The sequence below is a fragment of the Pezoporus occidentalis genome, unplaced genomic scaffold, assembly GCF_034315485.1.
Source record: "Pezoporus occidentalis ecotype Australia unplaced genomic scaffold, CSIRO_AGI_Poc_V1 ctg68, whole genome shotgun sequence".
NCBI lineage: Eukaryota > Metazoa > Chordata > Aves > Psittaciformes > Psittacidae > Pezoporus > Pezoporus occidentalis.
The window spans coordinates 4,347,735-4,368,366 of record NW_026916030.1 but is presented as its reverse complement, the minus strand read 5'-3'; the positions used below and the strand labels follow the sequence as shown (position 1 = coordinate 4,368,366).

General features: G+C 44.0%; 3 protein-coding genes across 10 annotated transcripts in view; 1 reads left to right on the top strand and 2 right to left on the bottom strand.

Moving 5' to 3' along the window:
• The window catches only part of DDX31 (DEAD-box helicase 31), a 48,865-nt gene extending 48,290 nt beyond the window's left edge, over window positions 1-575 (bottom strand). Inside the window, exon 1 of one of the 2 annotated variants that reach the window (XM_062640959.1) lies at window positions 439-575. In XM_062640959.1, coding sequence (XP_062496943.1) covers window positions 439-498 — 60 coding nt within the window. In that variant the 5' untranslated portion in view covers window positions 499-575. Of the gene's footprint in view, window positions 1-54; window positions 88-438 lie in introns of those variants that run through there. The other variant, XM_062640960.1, reaches the window with a different exon arrangement.
• A 187-nt stretch (window positions 576-762) lies between these two features.
• GTF3C4 (general transcription factor IIIC subunit 4) lies at window positions 763-11,299 on the top strand. 3 transcript variants are annotated; one of them, XR_009968946.1, is made up of 6 exons: window positions 763-1,117; window positions 1,715-3,535; window positions 5,325-5,455; window positions 6,371-6,459; window positions 7,493-7,945; window positions 10,771-11,299. XR_009968946.1 is itself a non-coding variant. In XM_062640958.1 (5 exons), exons 1-5 carry the CDS (start codon window positions 782-784, stop codon window positions 7,555-7,557), a joined length of 2,442 nt encoding a protein of 813 aa, XP_062496942.1. In that variant the 5' UTR covers window positions 763-781; the 3' UTR covers window positions 7,558-11,299. The 3 variants fall into 3 exon arrangements, 1 of the variants encoding a protein (XP_062496942.1); XR_009968947.1 differs by having other exon boundaries at window positions 8,059-11,299; XM_062640958.1 differs by having other exon boundaries at window positions 7,493-11,299.
• Window positions 11,300-14,397: 3,098 nt separating this feature from the next.
• AK8 (adenylate kinase 8) overlaps window positions 14,398-20,632 on the bottom strand; it is a 68,167-nt gene continuing 61,932 nt past the window's right edge. For 3 of the 5 annotated variants that reach the window (XM_062640962.1, XM_062640961.1, XM_062640963.1), the window contains 2 exons: window positions 16,762-16,842; window positions 14,398-14,987 (listed from right to left, as the gene is read on the bottom strand). In XM_062640962.1, coding sequence (XP_062496946.1) covers window positions 14,791-14,987; window positions 16,762-16,842 — 278 coding nt within the window. In that variant the 3' untranslated portion in view covers window positions 14,398-14,790. Of the gene's footprint in view, window positions 14,988-16,761; window positions 16,843-19,865; window positions 19,906-20,632 lie in introns of those variants that run through there. The other 2 variants (XM_062640964.1, XM_062640965.1) reach the window with 2 other exon arrangements.

Sequence of the window (20,632 nt, the reverse complement as noted above, 5' to 3'; positions counted from 1 at the left end):
CAGCATTTCAGAGCATCGCTAAATAAGGCAGAAGCCTGTAAGAGCGTTACCCACAGCTTCAGCAGCCACCATACCAGTCCGAAGCCGCCAGCAAGGCAAGGGAAGAGCAGAGCAGCCCCGCTGAAGGGATCAGAGAAGCTCGTATCTCGTGTTTCCCACCACCACTACCCAGGGCCGGCCCGTCTCCGTGCCCAGCACACCGGCCCCTCTGCAGACACCAACCCCGTCCCTAACGGGAAAGCCAAAACCTCCATTTAACAACTTCTTAGACTCTTTCCCCCCTGACCGCGGCTCCCCGGGCCAGCCCCAGCCGGTGCCCCCAGCTCCACTCCTGACGACAGCCACGGCTTCGGCCGGCAGCAGCCTCCCCGCACCCGGTAAAGGGATGGCCGTCGCTTGTCCCGGGCCGGGTCCCCGACCTGCCCTGGCAGCACCTACCCGGCTGCGATCCCGCGACGCCGGGCTGAGGTTGAGGAGCAGCGTCCCGCCCGCCGCCATAGCCCACCGCCTCCCGGAGGGCCCCGGGACCGTCCCTGGGGCCGGGCCCTGCCCAGGGGGATGGAGGAAATGCGGGTGGAGGGTCCCCAGCGGGGACGGTCACCGTCCCAGAGCGCCCCTGCCTCAGCCGCCCGCCCTCCCGCAGGGGCCCAGCGGGGCACGCTCCGACCCCGCCGCCCGCGGGGCGGTGCAGGCAGCGGCGGGGCAGCCCCAGCCGGGCCGGCCGGGGGCTTCGGCAGCGGCGGTGGCGCATGCGCTCGGCAGCCCGAGCGGCGGCGGTAAGATGGCGGCGGCGGCGGAGCGTGGGGGCAGCCCCTCGCTGTCGGCCGGGGAGGAGGAGCCGCCGCTGGGGCTCGACTCGCTGGTCGAGGAGGCGGCGGCCGCAGCTCCGAGCGCCGGGTTCCGGCTGACGGCGGTGCGGCGGGAGCCCGCGGTGCGGCTGCAGCATGGCGTCAGCGGGCTGGAGCCGCTGGCCTGGTCGGAGGACCACCGTGTGTCGGTGAGCACGGCCCGCAGCATCGCCGTGCTGGAGCAGCTCAGCGACGTCCACAGCGGCGGGCAGGAGATGGTCATCCACCGCACGGCCGTGCCCGCGCCCTCCGCCGCCTGTCTGCTCAAGGTGAGCCGCCTCCCGGGGATGCTCCTGCCCCGCGCACAACTCGCAGCGGTACTTGCAGCGTCTCGTGCGATTTAAAAGCATAGGGGAATAAAGCCCCTATATATAAACTAGTAACGTGAAGGGGGAATTAGAGCCGCTACCGAGTGGATTTCAGGGATTTTTTTCTAAGCATCACTTGAGCTCCAGCACTTTGCTGACAAACAAAATTTTAAGTAGAAATCTCCCTCGGTTTGCTAAGCTGAAAGACTTTTGCAGCAGAGCTTCAAGGGGGACTTCTGACACTCCATAGCACAGAGAGGTAGCAAGCCTGGGTGCCTTATTACAGAATAAGTCTGTTGTCTTGGACCTTTAAATACACACTTAAGAAGTAGAAAACAGGCTCTTTGATTCAGCAGACAAAGGTTCAGTAGTTGAGAGTCAAAGCTCTACGAATTCAGGCCAAAAATTAAGCTTAAATCTTTAAAACTGCAATTAATTAACCATTGGAACAGTGTAGTGTACATTGTGACAGAGAATGCTCTGTTTCAAGTGGGTATTAATTCCAGGAAAGTCTTCCCTCTACGACTGTTCTTAGATATTCTTTCTGTTACCTTCTAGGTTGGTCCAAAGAAGGAGGTAGCCGAATGCAAGGAAAAGTTTGCAAATTCAGTGGATCCAACTGTTAGTCAAACTTTTATGCTGGATCGAGTATTCAATCCCGAGGGGAAGTCTTTGCCACCCATGCGAGGATTCAAGTACTCCAGCTGGTCACCGCTGGGCTGTGACGCCAACGGGAGGTGCCTGCTTGCAGCTTTAACCATGGACAATCGACTGACCATCCACGCAAACCTCAACAGGCTGCAGTGGGTGCAGCTGGTGGACCTGACGGAAATCTATGGGGAGCGTTTGTATGAAGCAGCTTACAAACTTTCCAAGGCTGACACTCCCAGGGGGGAGTTAGGAGACTTCCCTGAATTTCAGCGGCGGCACAGCATGCAGACTCCAGTGCGCATGGAGTGGTCGGGCATCTGCACCACTCAGCAGGTCAAGCACAACAACGAATGCCGGGATGTCGGCAGTGTGCTCTTAGCAGTACTGTTTGAAAATAGCAACATTGCAGTTTGGCAATTTCAGCTTCCATTTCTGGGTAAGGAATCAATTACTTCTTGCAATACGATAGAGTCTGGAATCTGTTCCCCAAGTGTGTTGTCTTGGTGGGAATATGAACATAACAACCGAAAGATGAGCGGACTTATTGTAGGGAGTGCTTTTGGACCGGTTAAGATCCTTCCTGTCAATTTAAAAGCAGTCAAAGGCTACTTTACACTGAGACAACCCGTAGTCTTATGGCAAGAAATGGACCAGTTACCAGTGCATAGTATCAAATGTATTCCTCTCTACCACCCATACCAGAAATGTAGTTGTAGCTTAGTGGTGGCCGCAAGAGGAGCTTATGTGTTTTGGTGTCTCCTGTTGATATCCAAAGCAGGTCTGAATGTCCATAATTCCCATGTGACAGGGCTTCATTCTTTGCCAATTGTGTCCATGACTGCAGACAAACAGAATGGCACAGTGTATACGTGCTCCAGTGATGGAAAGGTAAGGCAGCTCATTCCTATATTCACAGATGTTGCTTTAAAGTTTGAGCACCAGCTGATTAAGCTCTCGGAAGTGTTTGGCTCTGTCAGGACTCATGGAATAGCTGTTAGCCCGTGTGGGGCATACTTGGCAGTTATTACAACAGAGGGCATGACTAATGGTCTGCACCCAGTTAACAAAAACTACCGAGTCCAGTTTGTCACCCTTAAGACTTTTGAGGAGGCAGCTGCACAGCTCTTGGAATCTTCTGTTCAGAACCTTTTCCGGCAAGTGGACTTGACAGACCTTGTACGCTGGAAAATCTTGAAGGATAAGCATATTCCTCAATTCTTACAGGAAGCACTGGATAAAAAGATTGAGAGCTGTGGTTCCACCTACTTCTGGCGGCTAAAGCTATTTCTCCTAAGGATTTTGTACCAGTCAATGCAGAAAGCTCCCTCAGAGGTCATGTGGAGACCTTCACACGAGGACACAAAAATCTTGATATCTGATTCCCCTGGGATGGGCAGCACTGAGGATGATCAGGAGGAAGGAACTTCCAAACAAGCCAGCAGGCAGAGCCTGTGTGGCACTGGCAAAGGTATGGACATAGATGACACTGCAGATGATTCTCTTCCTCAGTCAAGTGACATAGGAGGCCGTGAGCCAATGGAAGAAAAGCTTCTTGAAATACAGGCACAGATTGAGGCAGTAGAAATGCACTTGACACGAGAACACATGAAACGGGTGTTGGGAGAAGTGTATCTACACACATGGATTACAGAAAACACCAGTATTCCCACCAGAGGAGTCTGTGACTTCTTAATGTCCGATGCTGGCTATGATGACAGAACAGCACGAGTAAGTGCACCTCTATGCTCTGGGGGTTTGGTGTTAAAAGTTACTTCTTTATCCCCCCTCCATATGCTTAATTTAAATTACAACTTTGAGGTGGGAAAGAGAACTGTAATCACGTCATCCTTGCCAGTCAGCTTAAGTTGTCATTCCTTGAAATTGTGGAGTATGAGGGAATGTAAATACAGATGGTGGAATTTGCATCAGGTACAGTAAAGAGTAAGCATGCCTGAGTTTTTGCAGAGTGAAGAGGGCTATGGTTATTATGCCCCTGTTGGTGGGTTACAAACACGTACTAATTGAGAAGGATATTGTTTTCATGGCTAAACTTATTTAAACACTCATCTCTCAAAACTAAACTTGGGAGTTATTTCCTCCTGCCAGTTACATCTGCAGTTCTAATTTTAAGAGTTGCAGTAATGCTTTATAATTGAAAATACTGTGATTGTTCAGGTGATACATCAGGTATTGTCATTGCTCCATGAGCCTTCAGTAGAAAGATCAGTTAAAGGGGTTCAGAAAGTGATTGTGTTCTGTAAGTGGAACCCAGTGATTCAGAACTTTGTGCAGGACTTCCAGTTAACCAAACTGACTGAAGGTCTTTGTTACAGCAGACATGGCCTGAACCTTCAGGCATGCTTGCATTTACTGAACTGCAATAAATGAACATAACTGAATGCTTGGCCATGATAGGAAGTCCTCCCAAACTTGCAATACTCCCTATCAAAATAGAAGCATAACTGCAGGGACAGTACCCTGACTATTGCAGTGTGTAGAGTAAGCGTTTGTGGCAGGAAATAAGTGGCAAATGAACCTTGCACTGGGCAATGAAGTTTTCTGAATATAGGCATCAGACAAAGGAAGCTTCAGTGGGAACACTGCCATCAGCCTCCTGGCTCTTAAGACTTGATGACAGGAATGTCTCAGATATCTCTGTACCTCTTTGTATGAGCAGAGAACAGGTTTTTTTCAGTACCTAAGTCCTTAAATCACCTGAAGTCTAAAAACCAACCCTTACATTGCGTCCAGAAAGACAGAGGAAGGGAGCACATTCCCACTACTGATGTGGCGTGGTGGTCTTTCTGCTGGATTTAAAAGCAAGCAGGCCACAGCGTGGCTCTCAGTAGTTCACTAGGGAAGTATCCGGCAGAACTGCGCTTTTCTAGCATCCAGTTACTGTGAACTGAAGGTTGGAGAGGGTGCTTTTCTTACCACATAAACAAGATTTTTCTTTTTTATAGCGATTAAAAAGCTGACTTACAGATTCTGTTTTAGCTATTCAGTTTGCTGTCACATTTTAAAGGTCCTTGGAATGCTGTTTATAGCTATTGAAATGTCAGAGACAAATTCCATCACATACATGTACTACTATAAATTATGTATACTCTGAGATGACTACTGAAGACATGCATCCAGGTAATTTCTGAACAGGATCTTTTTAGCACATCCATTGTGATAATCATGAGAAAAAGCGTTGCTGTAATGATCAGTGGCATCCCCTAAAGTGGTGCCAGTACTTTTAAAATTTGCAAGTAGGTTAACATAACACTATTGCTCTTAAACTCTGTATTCCTTTACTGTGGGACAGAAATCTTTAGGAGATAACAATAAAATGAGAGTAAATTGATACTTACCAATGTGTTCTATTTCTAGTGCTTTTGTTTCCTTGAATACAGTGAAGTACATAGATCTTTGCATCCTGTACCATAGTCTAAAATGACAGTATCCTGAGAGACATTTCCACCTTTCAGTAGGCAGCTTTGCTGTATACAGTGCTGACTGCTCTGTATTCCAGGTGCTGATCGGCCATATCTTAAAGAAAATGAACAAACAGACTTTTCCAGAGCACTGCAGCTTGTGTAAAGAGATCCTGCCATTCACCGATCGCAAACAGGCAGTCTGCTCCAATGGACATATTTGGCTCAGGTAATTGGTTCTTAAAGAGTTTTTGCCCTCCTCTGCATAATTTAAACATACTTATATAGCTAACCTGAAGTACTTCTTAGTGCTGGAGTAAAAAGTCATGAAGCTTGTTATCCATGCTGCAGTTAATTGCAGGTTTTGCTGGCTGTTATCTGTCGTCTCCTGAGAAAAGGGAGGGCATTGTAGACTGGATTTGGTTCTTTTATCAGTGTACCATATTTAAAACAAATGCTTTTGATCATGAACTTCTTAATTCAAGCAGAGGGAGGATGGGGGCAGGGAGACAGTAGGAGAGGGAAACTGAAGCCCAAGTCATCCTTTGGAACAGCACGTGAAGGAGGGTTTGTTCCAGCTACTTCAGCATTTGAAAACAAAATTATTTAACAAAAAAAAGATTGGAAACAGCCACATTGAAAAGTCAGACAAGTTCTGGAACATATAGGAAAGAAAACCTTCCAATATAGATATATCAGGTACATAGTGCTTGTCCGTGGAGACTTGGCAAGTTAGTAGTCTGTCACAAAGGAAAACATTTGTCTAACAGATTTTATGTGTTAATTTCGCTAAATAGTCATTGCCTTAAAGACACCATGGGTCTTCCCCTGTGCAGTAACCCTCAGGCTTTTTACCTTTTCTACTATGGCTAACATTTTTTGGCCAGTGATGAAACTTTTTTCAATAGCATATTGATTTCTGGCCTTTTTCACGTTGGTGGTCACATGTAATTGGGTACAGTTGTGAATTTTCATGTATCTGAATTGATAAATCATTCATTTTTGTGTTTAATGGGGCTCCCTTACTCTGAGAAAGCAAGGTATATTTGGAACAGAACCCAGCTTAAAGTAAGGACATAGGAGCAGGTCACAAAAACATAATAAACCCCCAAGCCTCTTGATAAAACTTCTTCTCCTTTCACAGGTGCTTTCTAACTTACCAATCCTGCCAGAGTTTGGTGTACAGGAGGTGTTTACTTCACGACAGCATTGCACGGCATCCAACCCCAGAAGGTAAACTCTTTCTGTGGCCCAAAGGGGCAGGATTACATGTTCCTAAATTCTTATCTGCAAAACAACTTGGATTAGTTTCATTGTTTTTTCTCTTTGAGGCAGTTACCATGTGAAGTATTAGGACTCAGCATTTCACAGTATCCCATTGCTGCCCATGCATTAGTGGCATATGTTAATTACAAAATACTGACTGCAGAAGTCAATTCATAAATACTACATTTTAATGAGAGCTGGGTAAACACATAATCTGTGGTGGAGCGCTACAACAGTTAGTTTATATTCAAGTTGAATATATTAGCGTCTAGTTCTGCAAGAGGGTCTTTGGCATTCTACTTTAGTGCAAGCTCTGTTGATCCAGCACAGGTTAAGAAATAGTTAGCACCGTTTGGCTTAAGTCCCAAACCTGCCATAAGTGCAGCATTCAGAGACAATAATGAGCCAGTCAGCCTGTTGGCTTTGCATTTTCAGAGTTTGAGGAAGGACAAACTGTGGAAGAAAATTGTTTTCTTCCTGACTGGTAAAAACTTAAAAAACAATAAATAAAAAAATTAAATAAATCATGGAGTACTCTAACAGTTTGTCTTAAAATGTAGGTGATACTTTTTCTCTGCCCACAATAGGTGGGTGTTCCAGTCAGCACTAAGGATCAACTACAGAACTTAAATTTCTATAGAGAGGCTGTAAACTTAATTACACTGTATTTGAGAGGGATGAAGAAACAGGAACCAGGGACTGCATTATATGAAGGATCTAAATTCATTTAAGAAAATGAGAACACTACATTAGTATGTAGTATGTAATGATACAGCATGGAATTTCACCTTGATTTTTTTCCCCTACTGAAGAGGAATTTAAACTGGCATTACATGAAATTTCAAGACAGAAATGGAGTTGTATTCCCCTTAACTCTCAGTCCTGCATGGTAACTATATACAAAGTGTTTCAGGATTACTACTTAGTTTGTTCAACTCGGGCATCATTCCTGCGTTCACCTCCACCTCCAGCTTTAAACAACTTGTGTTCTTATTTGCAGATCCTGAATGGATCAAGAGGTTACTGCAAGGACCTTGCACGTTCTGTGATTCTCCTGTTTTCTAGAGAAAAGCTATGTAAAGATTGAAAGTACTTTCTCTACTGCATAAGCTCCCTTCAGTCTCAAAGGATATAGAGCACAGGAATCAGACTTTACTGGAGGGGAAGGACATTGTCCATAGCCTTGTAAATAGAACATCACTAGTTCTAGAAACTTCTTGAGTCCAGAGCCCATTCCATGCTCCAGAAACAGGAATACATCTGAAAGAGCAAGTTTATGAAGTGGTTTGGAAATGCACTCCCCCACTGAAGCGTCAGCAGTTGGACATGCTTCCTTTTGCTGAAAAGGAACCGAAGTCAAGCACGCAGCATGAACTGTCCTTTCTGCCTCACAACAGTGTGACTTCCCAAAAGCCAGGACGGGAACAGCGGAGCTGCCTCTAGAATGCTCTTGGTGGGTAGAGAAGGCTTCAGCTTGTAGTGCTCTCACTTGCTTTTTAGCAAGGACTAGCTCTTGCTGCAGAATATTAAACTATAAAAATAATTTGTGGTTCTAATTTCTTGCAGAGTGAAGCGTATGCCCGTTACAGCCATATGAAATAAATTGGCCGTTACATTAGTTTTACTTACAGTCTACAAGAGTAACTGCCTCTTAACTGTTGTAACAGTATCGCAGTCAGAAGGGTAATATTGACTGTCTGGGTCAAATATGGATGAGCAAGAATAATTTTTAAACGTAAAAATTATTAAACTAATAGCAATTAGATTAAACACTAATATATATATATACACACACATTATTTCTAATGCTCCTACGTTTCTTGCCCCACTTTCTTTTCCTGAACTAAATTCTAACTACTTCCTAGCTTTTTGCCAACATATATGCCTTTTGTTTCACTTAACCCTCTACCAACAGGAATGATCTTTTCCAGTGTAACTCAGTTACTAAAACCATTACCAATTTATCTTATTTTTAGTTAAATTGAGAGTCTCCCTCATACAATAATCGAGTTTTATGGAAGTATGACACACAAGTATTCACTCTCAGCTGACGGTCTCTCTTTTCCTAATAAAGCAGTAGAAATCCCACAAACCAACAAAACACCCCAAACCCAACCACCACCACTGTGGCTGACACATAATAGGTAAGGTTTCAATGGGTGGTCATGGAATCTGTTGAAGCTATTCTTGTATAATCCTGACCTTCTCATCAAGAGATTCATAAATACACCAGTGATGTAGCATGGCTGAGCCCAGAAACTTACTCTGCTTCCTAACTGTCCTATCAGAAAAAAACCCCACATCTTTATATCTCATGCCTGTGGGGAGCAGGAGAATAATTTTCAACTTCCTATGCAGCATTAAGAGGAAGAATACCTCAAAAACATGTACAGTGATTTGGTACAGTTTATCTTGTTAACTCCATGTTGTCAAATATTCCAAAGTTTATGTATTTACATTCTTCAGAGTACCAGCCTGGACACTCGGATGTGTTGTCCTGTCTGTGGTTCTCATGACACTTCTAATTGTGTGTGAAGTGCTCTGTAGCTATTTGAGAAACCAAGGAACTGTGTGACAGTATCAGACTCCAGCAGTGCATGTGTGGATCGGTACTTAAATTTCCTTGAGTCAATGACTATGCATATCTTTTTAATGTTCCTTCACCTTCAGTAGGAGCAAATCTTTTTCAGCTAACATTAACCCAGGTCCTTACTATTCTGTGTTTCATGCATTAAGCATGATAGTGCTTTGACTGCAAATAATTAATATGGTAGCCTAGAACAGCAGAAGTACATTTGTCTGTAAAATAGCCTTGTTTGTAAATATCCTTGGAAGTGATACCAGAACTGTATTAAAGAAATGTTTAGTTTTTTATTGCTATGCATTGAAAATTGAAATTACTTCAGTGTGTCTGCAGAGAAGGAAAGTGTAGATTGTGATAGCACCTAGTAAAACAAAGAGTAACCTCGATACCCAGCACGTGCGCAGTTTGGGGCCAGGTGCTGTACCTGGTGCAGCGTTTACCTCCTCCTTCCCAGCGCTGATGGGGTTTGGGGGGAACAGAACATCAGTTGCCACTATAAGCTGAGCAGAGGGTTGATTCACTGTGGTAGAGAAAACATTTTAGATGGAAGTGGCATGTCCTTGTCCAGGCAGTCTTGGCCAGTTCATTAGTAAGTGCTGTTCTCAGAAATTCACCTGACTGTGGAAGACATGAGAGAACTCTCCAGAACCTTGTACATCAAAGACCGTTTCTTCAATACTGGCTTAGAAACCATAATAATATTCTGATCTGCTGAAGTGTTTATGTCTGGCTGCCCAATAGGTTCAGCATGATACTATTAGGTTAATTCCTGGTGGTTACTTAACAGCAGTTCTCTTGACTTTCCTGGACTGAGTTTTTGATGCTTTAGACATGTAGAAGCTCTAGTACATGGAGCATTAATGTTGCAACTTTAATGTTTATTTTCCTTGTCTTTCAAGGCAGTAGATACTCAGTATACCATTCCCAGTTTATTTAACCTAGGATTCTATCATTGCTGGAAGAATGGAATTTTAAAGCCAATGACGTCAGCCTTGTCTGCATGCCAGTGGAGAACCTTTAGCACAAAGCTTTCACTCCTCACCCTGACCCATTCACCAGAGGTGAATGAAATGGGTCTCCGTGGAGGTACCTGCTACTTTACATTTCTGCTGGGAAACACCAGGTTAGGAAGCTCCTTTTTGCCCCCCCTCGCCATGTAAGTAAACAAGGATAACTTGAGCTTGGCTGTAGTCATCTGGAGCCCCGTCCCATCTGCCAAAGGTGCAGGGATCTTAACAAGAAGGAGCTGAGCCCTGAAAGTGTCAATCAGAGGTAGTTTTTCACAGCCTGAAGAGGTTGGTATGCGTAGCAATGCTCACAGAGTTCAAATTCACACTTACAGTGGAGGAGGGCCTTCTAGGCATACTCTCACTTAAATTTCTGTCTGTGCTAATCTTTGGCTGTACTCAGTTCTCACTCATACCTTACACTGGAGATGTTCCCAGACACTTGGAGTCAGGTGGAATATTCTCTTTCTGTCACTATTTTTTAATGCTAACTCAGTCTTTAGCCCTTGAAGGACCTGGAGCTCTTGCTGCTCTGTCATGACTCAGGTGGTGACCTCAGGAATGTCACAGTGGCTGGTGGATGATTGCTGTCACTGTTGCAATGCTGCCAGTATATGGGGCACTTGGTAGCATTAACTATGCTACACTGGGGGGCCGAAAGTGGAATAATTCCCTGTGCTGTCCTAGGCCATGGCTGAATCAACCCAAATGCGAATCCTTGGAGCACTTTATCACAGGAGGATTCATGCGCTGCTGAGAGCCTGCGGCAGGAGTCACAGGACTGCACCAGCCCCACGGCGTTCTTACTGAACACGAAGGCAGGAGACCAGCCTTGCGATGGAAACACCCAAGAGCCATCCACATGGAACTGTTCAGAGGAGAGCTTAATTTCATTACTCTGCTAATCTAGTTGATCTCTTCATCCTACTTTAATTCCATTCTGGGGTGCGAGGGTTGTGGCTGCCAGACCATGTGGTCACCAGGCTGACCAAAATGCAAAGTTGAGTTTTAATCCTCAGTTTCTGTATTTTTCCTTTAAGATTCAAGTTCACAGGAGGGTGTGACAAGGTTGCTGTGAATATCAATGCTGTGTATATGGCACACTTTGTAAACGTGAAGCAAACCTGGATGAATGTTTTGTATACCACCACAGTAGCACTGTAACCATGCTCCTTTTTTTTTACTCTAAATAAATAAATAAAGTACTTGTTTGTAACGCCTGTCTTTTAAGGGACTGAATTCCTGTGAGGGACATGGGGTGCTAAGAGCTGAGACTGGCAAGACAGAGCAGTGTAGCTGAATACTCAGACCTTCAGCACAAAGCTTCACACTTACTTAAAAAAAATGTAATAATAAAAAGCTCACTGTGGCCACTGTCACAGAACAGAGGTGGTAAAACCTGGAAGAGGACCCAGATCAGGCACTGCCCCTCAGCCACACAAGTCCCTTTGTATCATCAGCACAGGGTCAGCCTCTCTTTTCCCTGGTTTCCCAAACTGCCACCTGCAATGCTCCAAGTCTGAAAAACAATGCTGCTAATGAACCAACCTTCTTTGATGAAAGGAGCCTGACATCACATTGTGTTTTCTTTCATAGAATCAAACAGTTCTTGTTGCAGAGAGGAGAAAGACCCCAAGAGGCTTCTCATAGAGGGGAAAGACAATTTTCTGTATGAAGTACGTCTGACAAGGGAAAAGTCACCTGTCAGGTTCAGTTCTGACAACCACGACACAGTTACGGTTCGCTCCTGCTCCAGATCTGCTCTGCTCCAGCTGCCCCTTTGGGAAACAGAGCTGAGGCACAGGGAGGTACCAAGCCTGTCCTTGCTCTACCCCAGCCCTTGAGGACCACTGCAGTCCCACAGCTTCTACAGCACCTTGTGAATGGGTGATGGCAAAACCAGTGACACTGAAAGTTTTTGTGCTGGCATCATCACATGAGCAGCACCTGAGCCTTAGAGAGAAAGGTGAGAAACCAAAGGAGGAGGCAGGGGAAATCCTTCATGGGCTCACAGGGGCCCTGCAGAGAGGTGCTGGAGGATGTTGCCTCTGCCTGGGGGTGTTCAAGAGTCCTTTTACCATGGTACACTGAGGGAACTATTGTTTGGAACAGGTGGACACTAAAGTTTGTGGAACACTTGGACGCTGAACTATGTAATTAACAGCATAACATATAGGGTATGGCACAACCTCTGAGCAGGCCTCTCCACAAAGCATCTTCGGGAGGCAGAATGATAAACAACGTCCATTTCAGGACCAGGCAAGCTGTGCTATAAGTAAAATCTGATCCCTGCTGTGTTCTTATCACTTCCTCTTTACCTTGTTTTTCTCATTGCTCAACATTTGTTTTGCCAGAATAAGATGCTAATAAAATCAAGCGTAGTTACCAAATTGGTTTTCAAGTGTTGCATTCCAATTATAAAAGCCTAATTCCTCCTTCCACCCACTGAACCTTTGTGGTATTAACAGGCTTTACTATGCAAAGTCATGCAGGGGCTGCTTCGTTTACAGTAATTAAATGAATGTCAATTGTTTTAGTTGTTTCTGAGGGAGAGTTCTACATGAGTATTAGCATGTTCTGCTAACCCTTACGTTCTGCACTTCAGGCCTGCTGCAAGCCCTTGGGGGTTGACCATTGACCTGAGACTCCGTACCCAGACATGCCAAGCGCATCTCAATGAGACGAGCTCTTTTTCTCAGTTTCTGTGGAACCAGCAGAGCGGAACTAATATAGCATCCGCATATAGATGAAAGAATGAAGAGGAAAAAGGGCTTTACAGCTAAATTAATTAAGCAGATGTACCTGTCTAATTAAAGATGCTCTGTTCCTTTTGTACCCTAGCTGCAGTACAAACAGTATTTAAATACACTCTCTATCCATTTCATCTATCAAAATATTTAGTAGGAACACTCAGATGAAGGTGATATTAGCAAGATGAGCTTCCCATGTATTATTAATAGAAGGGCTCCCAATTATGCATGAATGCTACAGCACATCTTTATAGCAACAGCATAAAAAACAGCTGCCCAAGTAGGTTATCGACCAGCACATTTGTAACAGGTAGGACTGTTATCAATGCCCTTGCCCAGCTTTACACAAGGGTTTGCTGTTGGGCCCTGTGCTGTGGGAGCAGCCTTTGCCTCAGCCTTGTGCTATGAGCTGGAGTTTCTCAGTGCAAGAGGCACAGAGAACTCAGCTTGCATTGCTGATGCCAGAGGATTTGGGTTTCTTCGATTTCAAAGATACTTATGCTAAGATTCTTAAAGCTGCCCTCAGGGCTGTAAAGTTTAATTCCCATTCACCACCACCACCCCACCCCACCCCCCCCCCCCGCAAAGGTATTAAAATTTTGACCTGAAGCTCTCCCAGAACAATGCAATATCCCCATAGCCATCTGGATAACCAGGGTCTTTCCATCTGAATTTACATACGTGAGAAGGAAATTTGGCACATACCGCACTCTGCATAGACCAAGGCAAACACAACCAGAGGCAGGAACAGACCCAAACTTATTCACAGCAAAAGGACCAGAGAAGTCATCTAAAACCAAAATGCTTCTCCAAGAGCAGGAGATATGTGCCTCCCGCACCTTCCTAGGTACAGAGGCTTCCAGGAGAAAGTTGAAGCTGCTCCCCATCCCCTGCTCAAGGGAATTCACATGCATATGCAAGGGAGAAATAGAGGGAGACATAATAGAGGCATCAAACTCGGTGCTCCTCTGAATCACAACAAACCATTTCCACAGCCAGAGCCTGAGCTAGCCAACAGAGGGCTGTGCTTTTCATCAAGGATCTTCCAGTTCAAAAAAAGACTTACCTGAGCATTTACTGCAGCCAGATCCAGTCAGAGCAAAAAAACCTGGGCACCAACCTGCCCCAGCCACGGCTCAGTCAGGGCAGCCCCAGGCTGGGAGCCTTGCTTCCTGAGGAAAACAATTTAGTAACCTACCTGCTCCTGCAGCTCATTATGTCCTTAACTGGGTTCTGAAAGGGATGAACCTACAACCACTTTCCTATGGCTCTGGATACTTTCTCCAGTTCCAAGTCTTTCTGCCCAGCCACAGGATTGGAATGCAGAACAGGGTGAAGGCAACAGCCACTGCAGCTGCAGAGTTTTGCGTCAAAACTTTTGAAGCGATCTGAATTAGCAAGGGAATAAAAACCTCTGCACCCTGGTCTCCACCCACTGCAGAGCTGTAAACTTCATTTTCCATTTGCTTTCATGTTTGCTTGCCACAGAGCGTGACAGTGAGGTAGCCAAGTAGTGCCTGTGTAGTTTTGGTGGAGAGCAGTGAGTGAATTAAGACACAAAACATTTCATAGCTTTAACACTCCAGTTGGCTTCACATATATTACACAATTAAAACAAAATTACTATTCACTGAATTACAGAATCGGACAAATATATTTGAATTAAACACAGGAACTTCCCTCCCCACAGTGCTTCATACCTTGGATCACAAAATGGAAGCCAAAAAAGTTTCCCCTAAGCACAATTTCTTACTCTCTGTACTTCAGTCAGCCTTGGTGAGCTTCAAATTCAACATGGCTCGGCTGCCTTCCTCTCCACCTGTGATAACGTGCCACTTCAGTGACCAGACTGCAAACGCTACAGGGAAAAATTTAAAATCAACAGTTCAAGCAATCATCCATATTAATTACGAGCTTTTAAATTTTTTGCATGGAAGGGGCGTAATGATACAGCTTTCTATAAACTCAAAGACAGCAAAAGGGTCTTGGTCAGCATTGACATAAAAGGCATCTTCATAAAAATCTTCGAGTTCCTTGATATTCCTGTAATAGCTTTCCACGCACATCTCAATATTTTCTTCCTTGTCTCGAGGGTTCTGTCTGAGACGGGCTTGGATCTCTGGTGTGGGTGCTGGTCTGAATGTAGTGTGGTATCTGGAGATGAGATACAAATATCACTTCAGAGCTCAGGCTGAGGACACAGCGGCCATTTCCTAAAGTACTCCATGTTTTTGCTTATCACAATTCCTTGGAAGTGACTCTATCTACTCTAGGCTGGGGGTTTAAAACAAGTAGTCAGTTGTTCCTGCTCTAAAGAATCCTGGATACTCAAAAGCAAAGAGTTTTTCTTGAGGTGACACAGAGATAGTGCTGTTGGTTTATATACTTCACACAAGGTGCAAAGAAATCCCTATTACATGCCCAATGCTCTGTGTTCCAGATTTAATCTCAAGGTAACATGTTTTACTTGTAATCTTTGACTCCTATCTTAAAAAAGGCACCTAAAAAGCCTAACCTTAAACCTTAGCATTAGTTAAAAACCTTTGCTGTGGTTTACTGCCTCCTGTGCCCTAACACAAAACGAGTTTATCCCTCTTCCTGTACAGCCAACTTTTCTGAAACTATTGGGATAGATGCAAAACCAAGGAGAAAAGCAGAGTCTCTGTGATTGCACAGAACTGTGTTACAGCTCCTGTTGGTACAATGATGTGGACACAGAGCACATCATTATTATTTAAAGCACAGCTAAAGTCCACCCTCTTCACTGCACTGAAGCCAGCAGTGCAGATTTAACATAATGCCAAGGATTAGATATACTATCTAAAACAATTCAATTCACAATGAATTTGGAAGGAATGAAACCCAGAGTCTGGAAGAAGGAAGCGTGTTAACTGGAGCAGACATTGAACAGGCTAATCCTAATGATAAGAAATGCAAAGATGTGTGAATGATTTGCTTCATAGTGTTCATTTCTTTGGAACAATTGCATCACTTATTACTAGGGAAAGAGAACAGTTACAGCAAATCACTGTTGCTGTCACAAGTTAATGTTGCACCTCAAGTGAGATGTCTGAATAATCATGTATCACTCTGGGATAAATCCAGTACTTATGACCTTAATCTTAGAGGGGCTGGTATTTATCTTTGATGCCATAGGATGCATTTAACCATTAGAAAAGTAAAATAGTGATTTAAAATTTAACTGTGGGGAATCAAAACCAGCACAAGTGAAGTTGCAAATCCACAGCAATTCCAGCAGGTGTTTAGGAAGGTATTTGTTACTTGTTCCCCCACCAAAAAGGGTGGAGAAGACCTAAAGGTCATTGGTGAAGTGAGATGATGTAACTGCCAGAGAGAGGAACAGCCACGTTTGAGAATCCAATCTTACAGTGACTCAGTGACTCAAGATTGCTCACTTTACTGAGCAGGAAAGATATTAATATCTCACAGCAGACAGAACCATCACAGGAGCTGGGGGAAGTAAAATGCAGCAAGTTTTCCATTTTTCCCCAGCTGGGAAGCCTTCAAAATTCCCATGGGAATGTCTGAAAACCACGTGCATTTAGGCTAGGTTTCAGAAATCTTCCCTCAGCATTATTTTACCAACCAATTTAGTTACCATTAAAATATCAGACCTGAGCTACTTGCTACTGCAGATTTCAGGCTCCACGGTTTTCAAATGTCCTCTTCTGAGAACAGGAGCAGGCAGTACAGGTGGGTTGGTTCTTGAGTCGCTATGAAAGTTTTAACTTTTCTTTTAAGGAATCCCTTAAAGGATTAATCCCTTAAACTCTCCCTGAGTTTCCTTAGATTTCCTTAAATCCCTTAAACTCTCCCTGAGTTTCCTTAGATTTCTATGAAGTCTACCTGGTGCTTTCATCTCACTGGCAGTCTTGCAAAATGTTAAACATCAGACAGGAGTGCTAACCTTTCCCCAGTGATGGGATCAATCCTCCGCTGAGACAGTCGTTCCACAATGGATTCATAGGGGAGATTAAAGAAAAATACCCTATGGAGAACATAACAATTAAGTGCATTAACATCCTGAGAACATCACTTGTGACCTTCAGAGTATGAGTTAATCCTTACCCAAATGAACGGCACACACAGATGTGGAAGTGACAGTACCACTCAAAACTGCAGCATCAGAAGAGATTAGCATATGCACAGAGCCTCTCTCCTCTGGTTCTTCTCCTCACATCTGTTTAGTCAACAACCTCATCAGGGCAGAAGCTCTTTGACACACAATCTGTGTGTTGCTGCGTGCATTGACAGGCCTTAATCGACAATATCATGTGGAAACTAGTGACTGAATTACAGCTGTAATATACAGTGTACACCACTGATGATCCCAGTCACATTACACTGTTGCGTATAAACTGTTGTGCCCATCTCACACTGACTCCTGGGCGTTTTGATTCATTATCATGGTCCTGTTAATTTCATGTTGTAGTTTAAAAACTCTTCAGCAGAAAATTCTTGACAAACTGCTGAGAATGAGTCCCCTGTCCCCCAGCTACTGGAGACTAAAGCAGATCTGGATGAAGATCACATTCAATGGTTAATTCAGAGCAAAATGTAAAATAAAGCTTCTTATGAAAATAAACTTTTATCAACTGAGCACGGCCTGAAGGCTGTAAAAACATCTCTCTTTATATTACACCTTCTCCTGCTGCTGCCTTCAAGGCTAGGCTTCCTGTTTTCGTTTGTGTCTGCCTCTCACAAAAGATACTGTATGCTTTAGACGTTCACCAAAGGAGCATTTTACACTGACAGGGTGGGATCAGACCAGATGAAAGGCTGAGCTTTACCTTGGCATGCACATAGCAGATTACTAGAATCCTTTGTAGGATTTAAAGTTATGAAAATCATCTCTCTCTTCAAATGTTTACAGATAATGACTTCTATTCACACTGTGGTAACAAAATAACAGCCGGGAATAAAACATTCAAGATCTCGGAGATTCCAAAGACAGGAAAAGAACAACAGTTTCAACACTCTTTTATCCCTTACACTCTTAACATTTTGTTTTTTCTTTTTTTTCTGTTGCCCAACAATGGCACAAAAATGTGATTGTCAGAACAGGTAACATCTGATGATATGTCTCAAGATGAATATTCTAGTAGAGAGGAACAACATTTATACAGTCATGATAATTGATACGGCTTCCTATTATATTCTGAAATAAACAAACCCACTAAAGGATTATAACCTGGCATATCAAGAAAGCTTGTCGTAATTCATAGTTACTAACACAAAAAAGTATTACGGTATTTGAAACAGAAGAGCCTAAAAAAACTCCACTTAAAAAGCTGCCAACAAAATGAACTGTGAAAGCCTTGTCTGAGCTTCCCTTCTTTTTTATACAAGATGCTTCTTATTATCCAGTCTGGTGTCACCATTAAAGACGAGTGTAGGGAGAAGATGTGGGAGAGTATAGACATCCCTGCTAATGCGGATATTTATTTTTTTTCCCCACATGTACTGTATAATGGCACACAGAATATACTACACAACAGCACCAACTCCTAATCCAACGGTCCTTCCAATGAAGGTGGGATGCCTCACCTTGCCATACCACAGGCTATGGCAAGGTACAGATAAAGAGAAAACAACACTCCCCAGGGCTGTCAGTTTAAAATCGTTCAGAAACAAGGAAAAAAAGATGAAGGGGAAAAACACTGACTGAACTAGTGTCTAGACTTCAAATACTTCCAATTAGAAAGCTTTATTATCGTTTTGAAGGAGAAACATACCACACACAGTCTACTATGCAGCCCCAGGAGGCTTATTCACATGAGTAAAGCCTATTTACATGTATGTACTTTCAGCAAAGTTTTAGTCTTGGGTATATGATACATCTGCTTCAGCTTCTCTCAAGGTATTTCTGAGCAACATTTTGCCTATGTCCCTGTCTCAGGCTACTATGACTCTGATCACATAACAAACTTGACCCTCTAAATGTCCAGAAAACAGGTTTGTTGGATTTCCCTTGGAAATCCTCCTAAGACACAGGGCTGCACTCACGACATTGATCAAGCATTTACAGCAATAGCTGGAACAATGCCCTACAAGTACTGGATTCACCTCCAAGCAGAGCTTGGCCCCTTTCACATACCAACTGTAATTCTTTTTTCACATAAATGCATCCTCTGTAAAGCTTGCTTTAGGAATCAGCCAGGCTTTGTATGTTGTAATGTGTCACAACTTCTATCAAGGGGAAATATGAAACAGATGTCATCAGAATCGGTAGACAGGAAGGCAAGGAAACACAGCCTCATATCAAAGTATACTACATTATACTGCTAGATTAGCATCCAGCACAGCTTCCCTTTCAGAGCTGGCAAGCTGTTCATTCAGCTCTGCAACAGGTGAGTAACGTCAATCAGTAGCAACATGAAGTGTGCATGGGGAGGGCTGGGCAGAGATGCACCAAGAAACCTCACTCGTGCATCACAGGCTCAGCATCTACCTAAAATCATTGGCAGTCAGTTACAAACTGGTGTTCTGTGGGGTATACCTCAGCAGAGCCTCTCAGCACAGGACTCTGAGGACAAACTAACTACCACTGAGTGGCAACACTGCTGTTAGATGCAGGACTGAAGCCAAATGGTTTGTAAGGAAAGCTGTGTCCTCTCTCTTTTGCTCTCCTCTCCCAGGAGAAACATGTGAGAGAAGGTCCAGTCCTGTCAGCAAGCTTGCATGGATAACAAAACCATGAACTCAAATGTTAAAAGGGAAAAAAAATATCTTGTGTCAGAATCCTGCCTCTTCCTCACTGTACTTGACATCACTTACCTGATCTATCACTGCTTTTGGATACATTAGAGAAATTAAACTCCAACAGATTCATAATGTTGATGACAACTTCACTGTGTACCTAGTCAAATGAGAACTAGTGGCCTTCGGATAGCAATGAAATATATAAGGCCTCTACCAGCTGGAATATAATGTCATTTTCCTTCCAGCCATCTGGCATTCCAAAAGGGTATTCCAATTGCTTCTGGCTTCTGACTATTCAGACAGTGTTGTCTAAGATCCTAGAGGTCACCAGGGCATCCTGATGGCTTCCCTTCGCAGACAGAGAGAGGAGAAGGTAAAAGCATGGGTGGCACAAGTTTTGTTTCATGCCTGACCATGAGACAGCATTTCTGGAAAAATGAGTCACAACCATCCAATAAGTGAAGGAAGGTTTTTTGACCTACACAACAGCATTCAACTAATTCTGAACTGCATTTGTTCCAGATGGCAACCAACCTAGTTAATCCCAGTGATTAACAATTGACAGCGCTCAGAGTTGTCCTCAGGAGAACTTTTGGTGGTAGTTTTCCTGTTTTGTGGGCATAGTCACCAAATTAAAACACCTATAATGGAAAAAATATGAATGTTTCTGTAAGACAAGCAAGTGCTGCATGCCTGAATTCTTCTATCCCTGAGCTAGGCATTCAGGCAAGCTCCTCCTGTGCACTGACAGTCCCTGTCCAGGATGGCTCCACTGCCTTGCCAGCTACCTTCACATCTCCAGAGAACTAAAGTTCTGCCTGTAAGCCATGGCCTTCCACCAGTTTTGGTCCTGTAATTTAAACATAGCTGTTTGACGAAGCTGACCTACGTGGATGAGATGTTGACTGTTCTAGACCTGAGCTATTTACTTAAGTCAGATCCCCATCCTTGTCATTTCCCACTTCCTGGAGTTGCTCTGGACTGACATTGGTGGAGAGGAGCCCAAAGCCAAGCTGTTTTTGTAAAATTATCATCTGCAAAATTTGACCTATACCATTAAATCCAATTGAATTCAT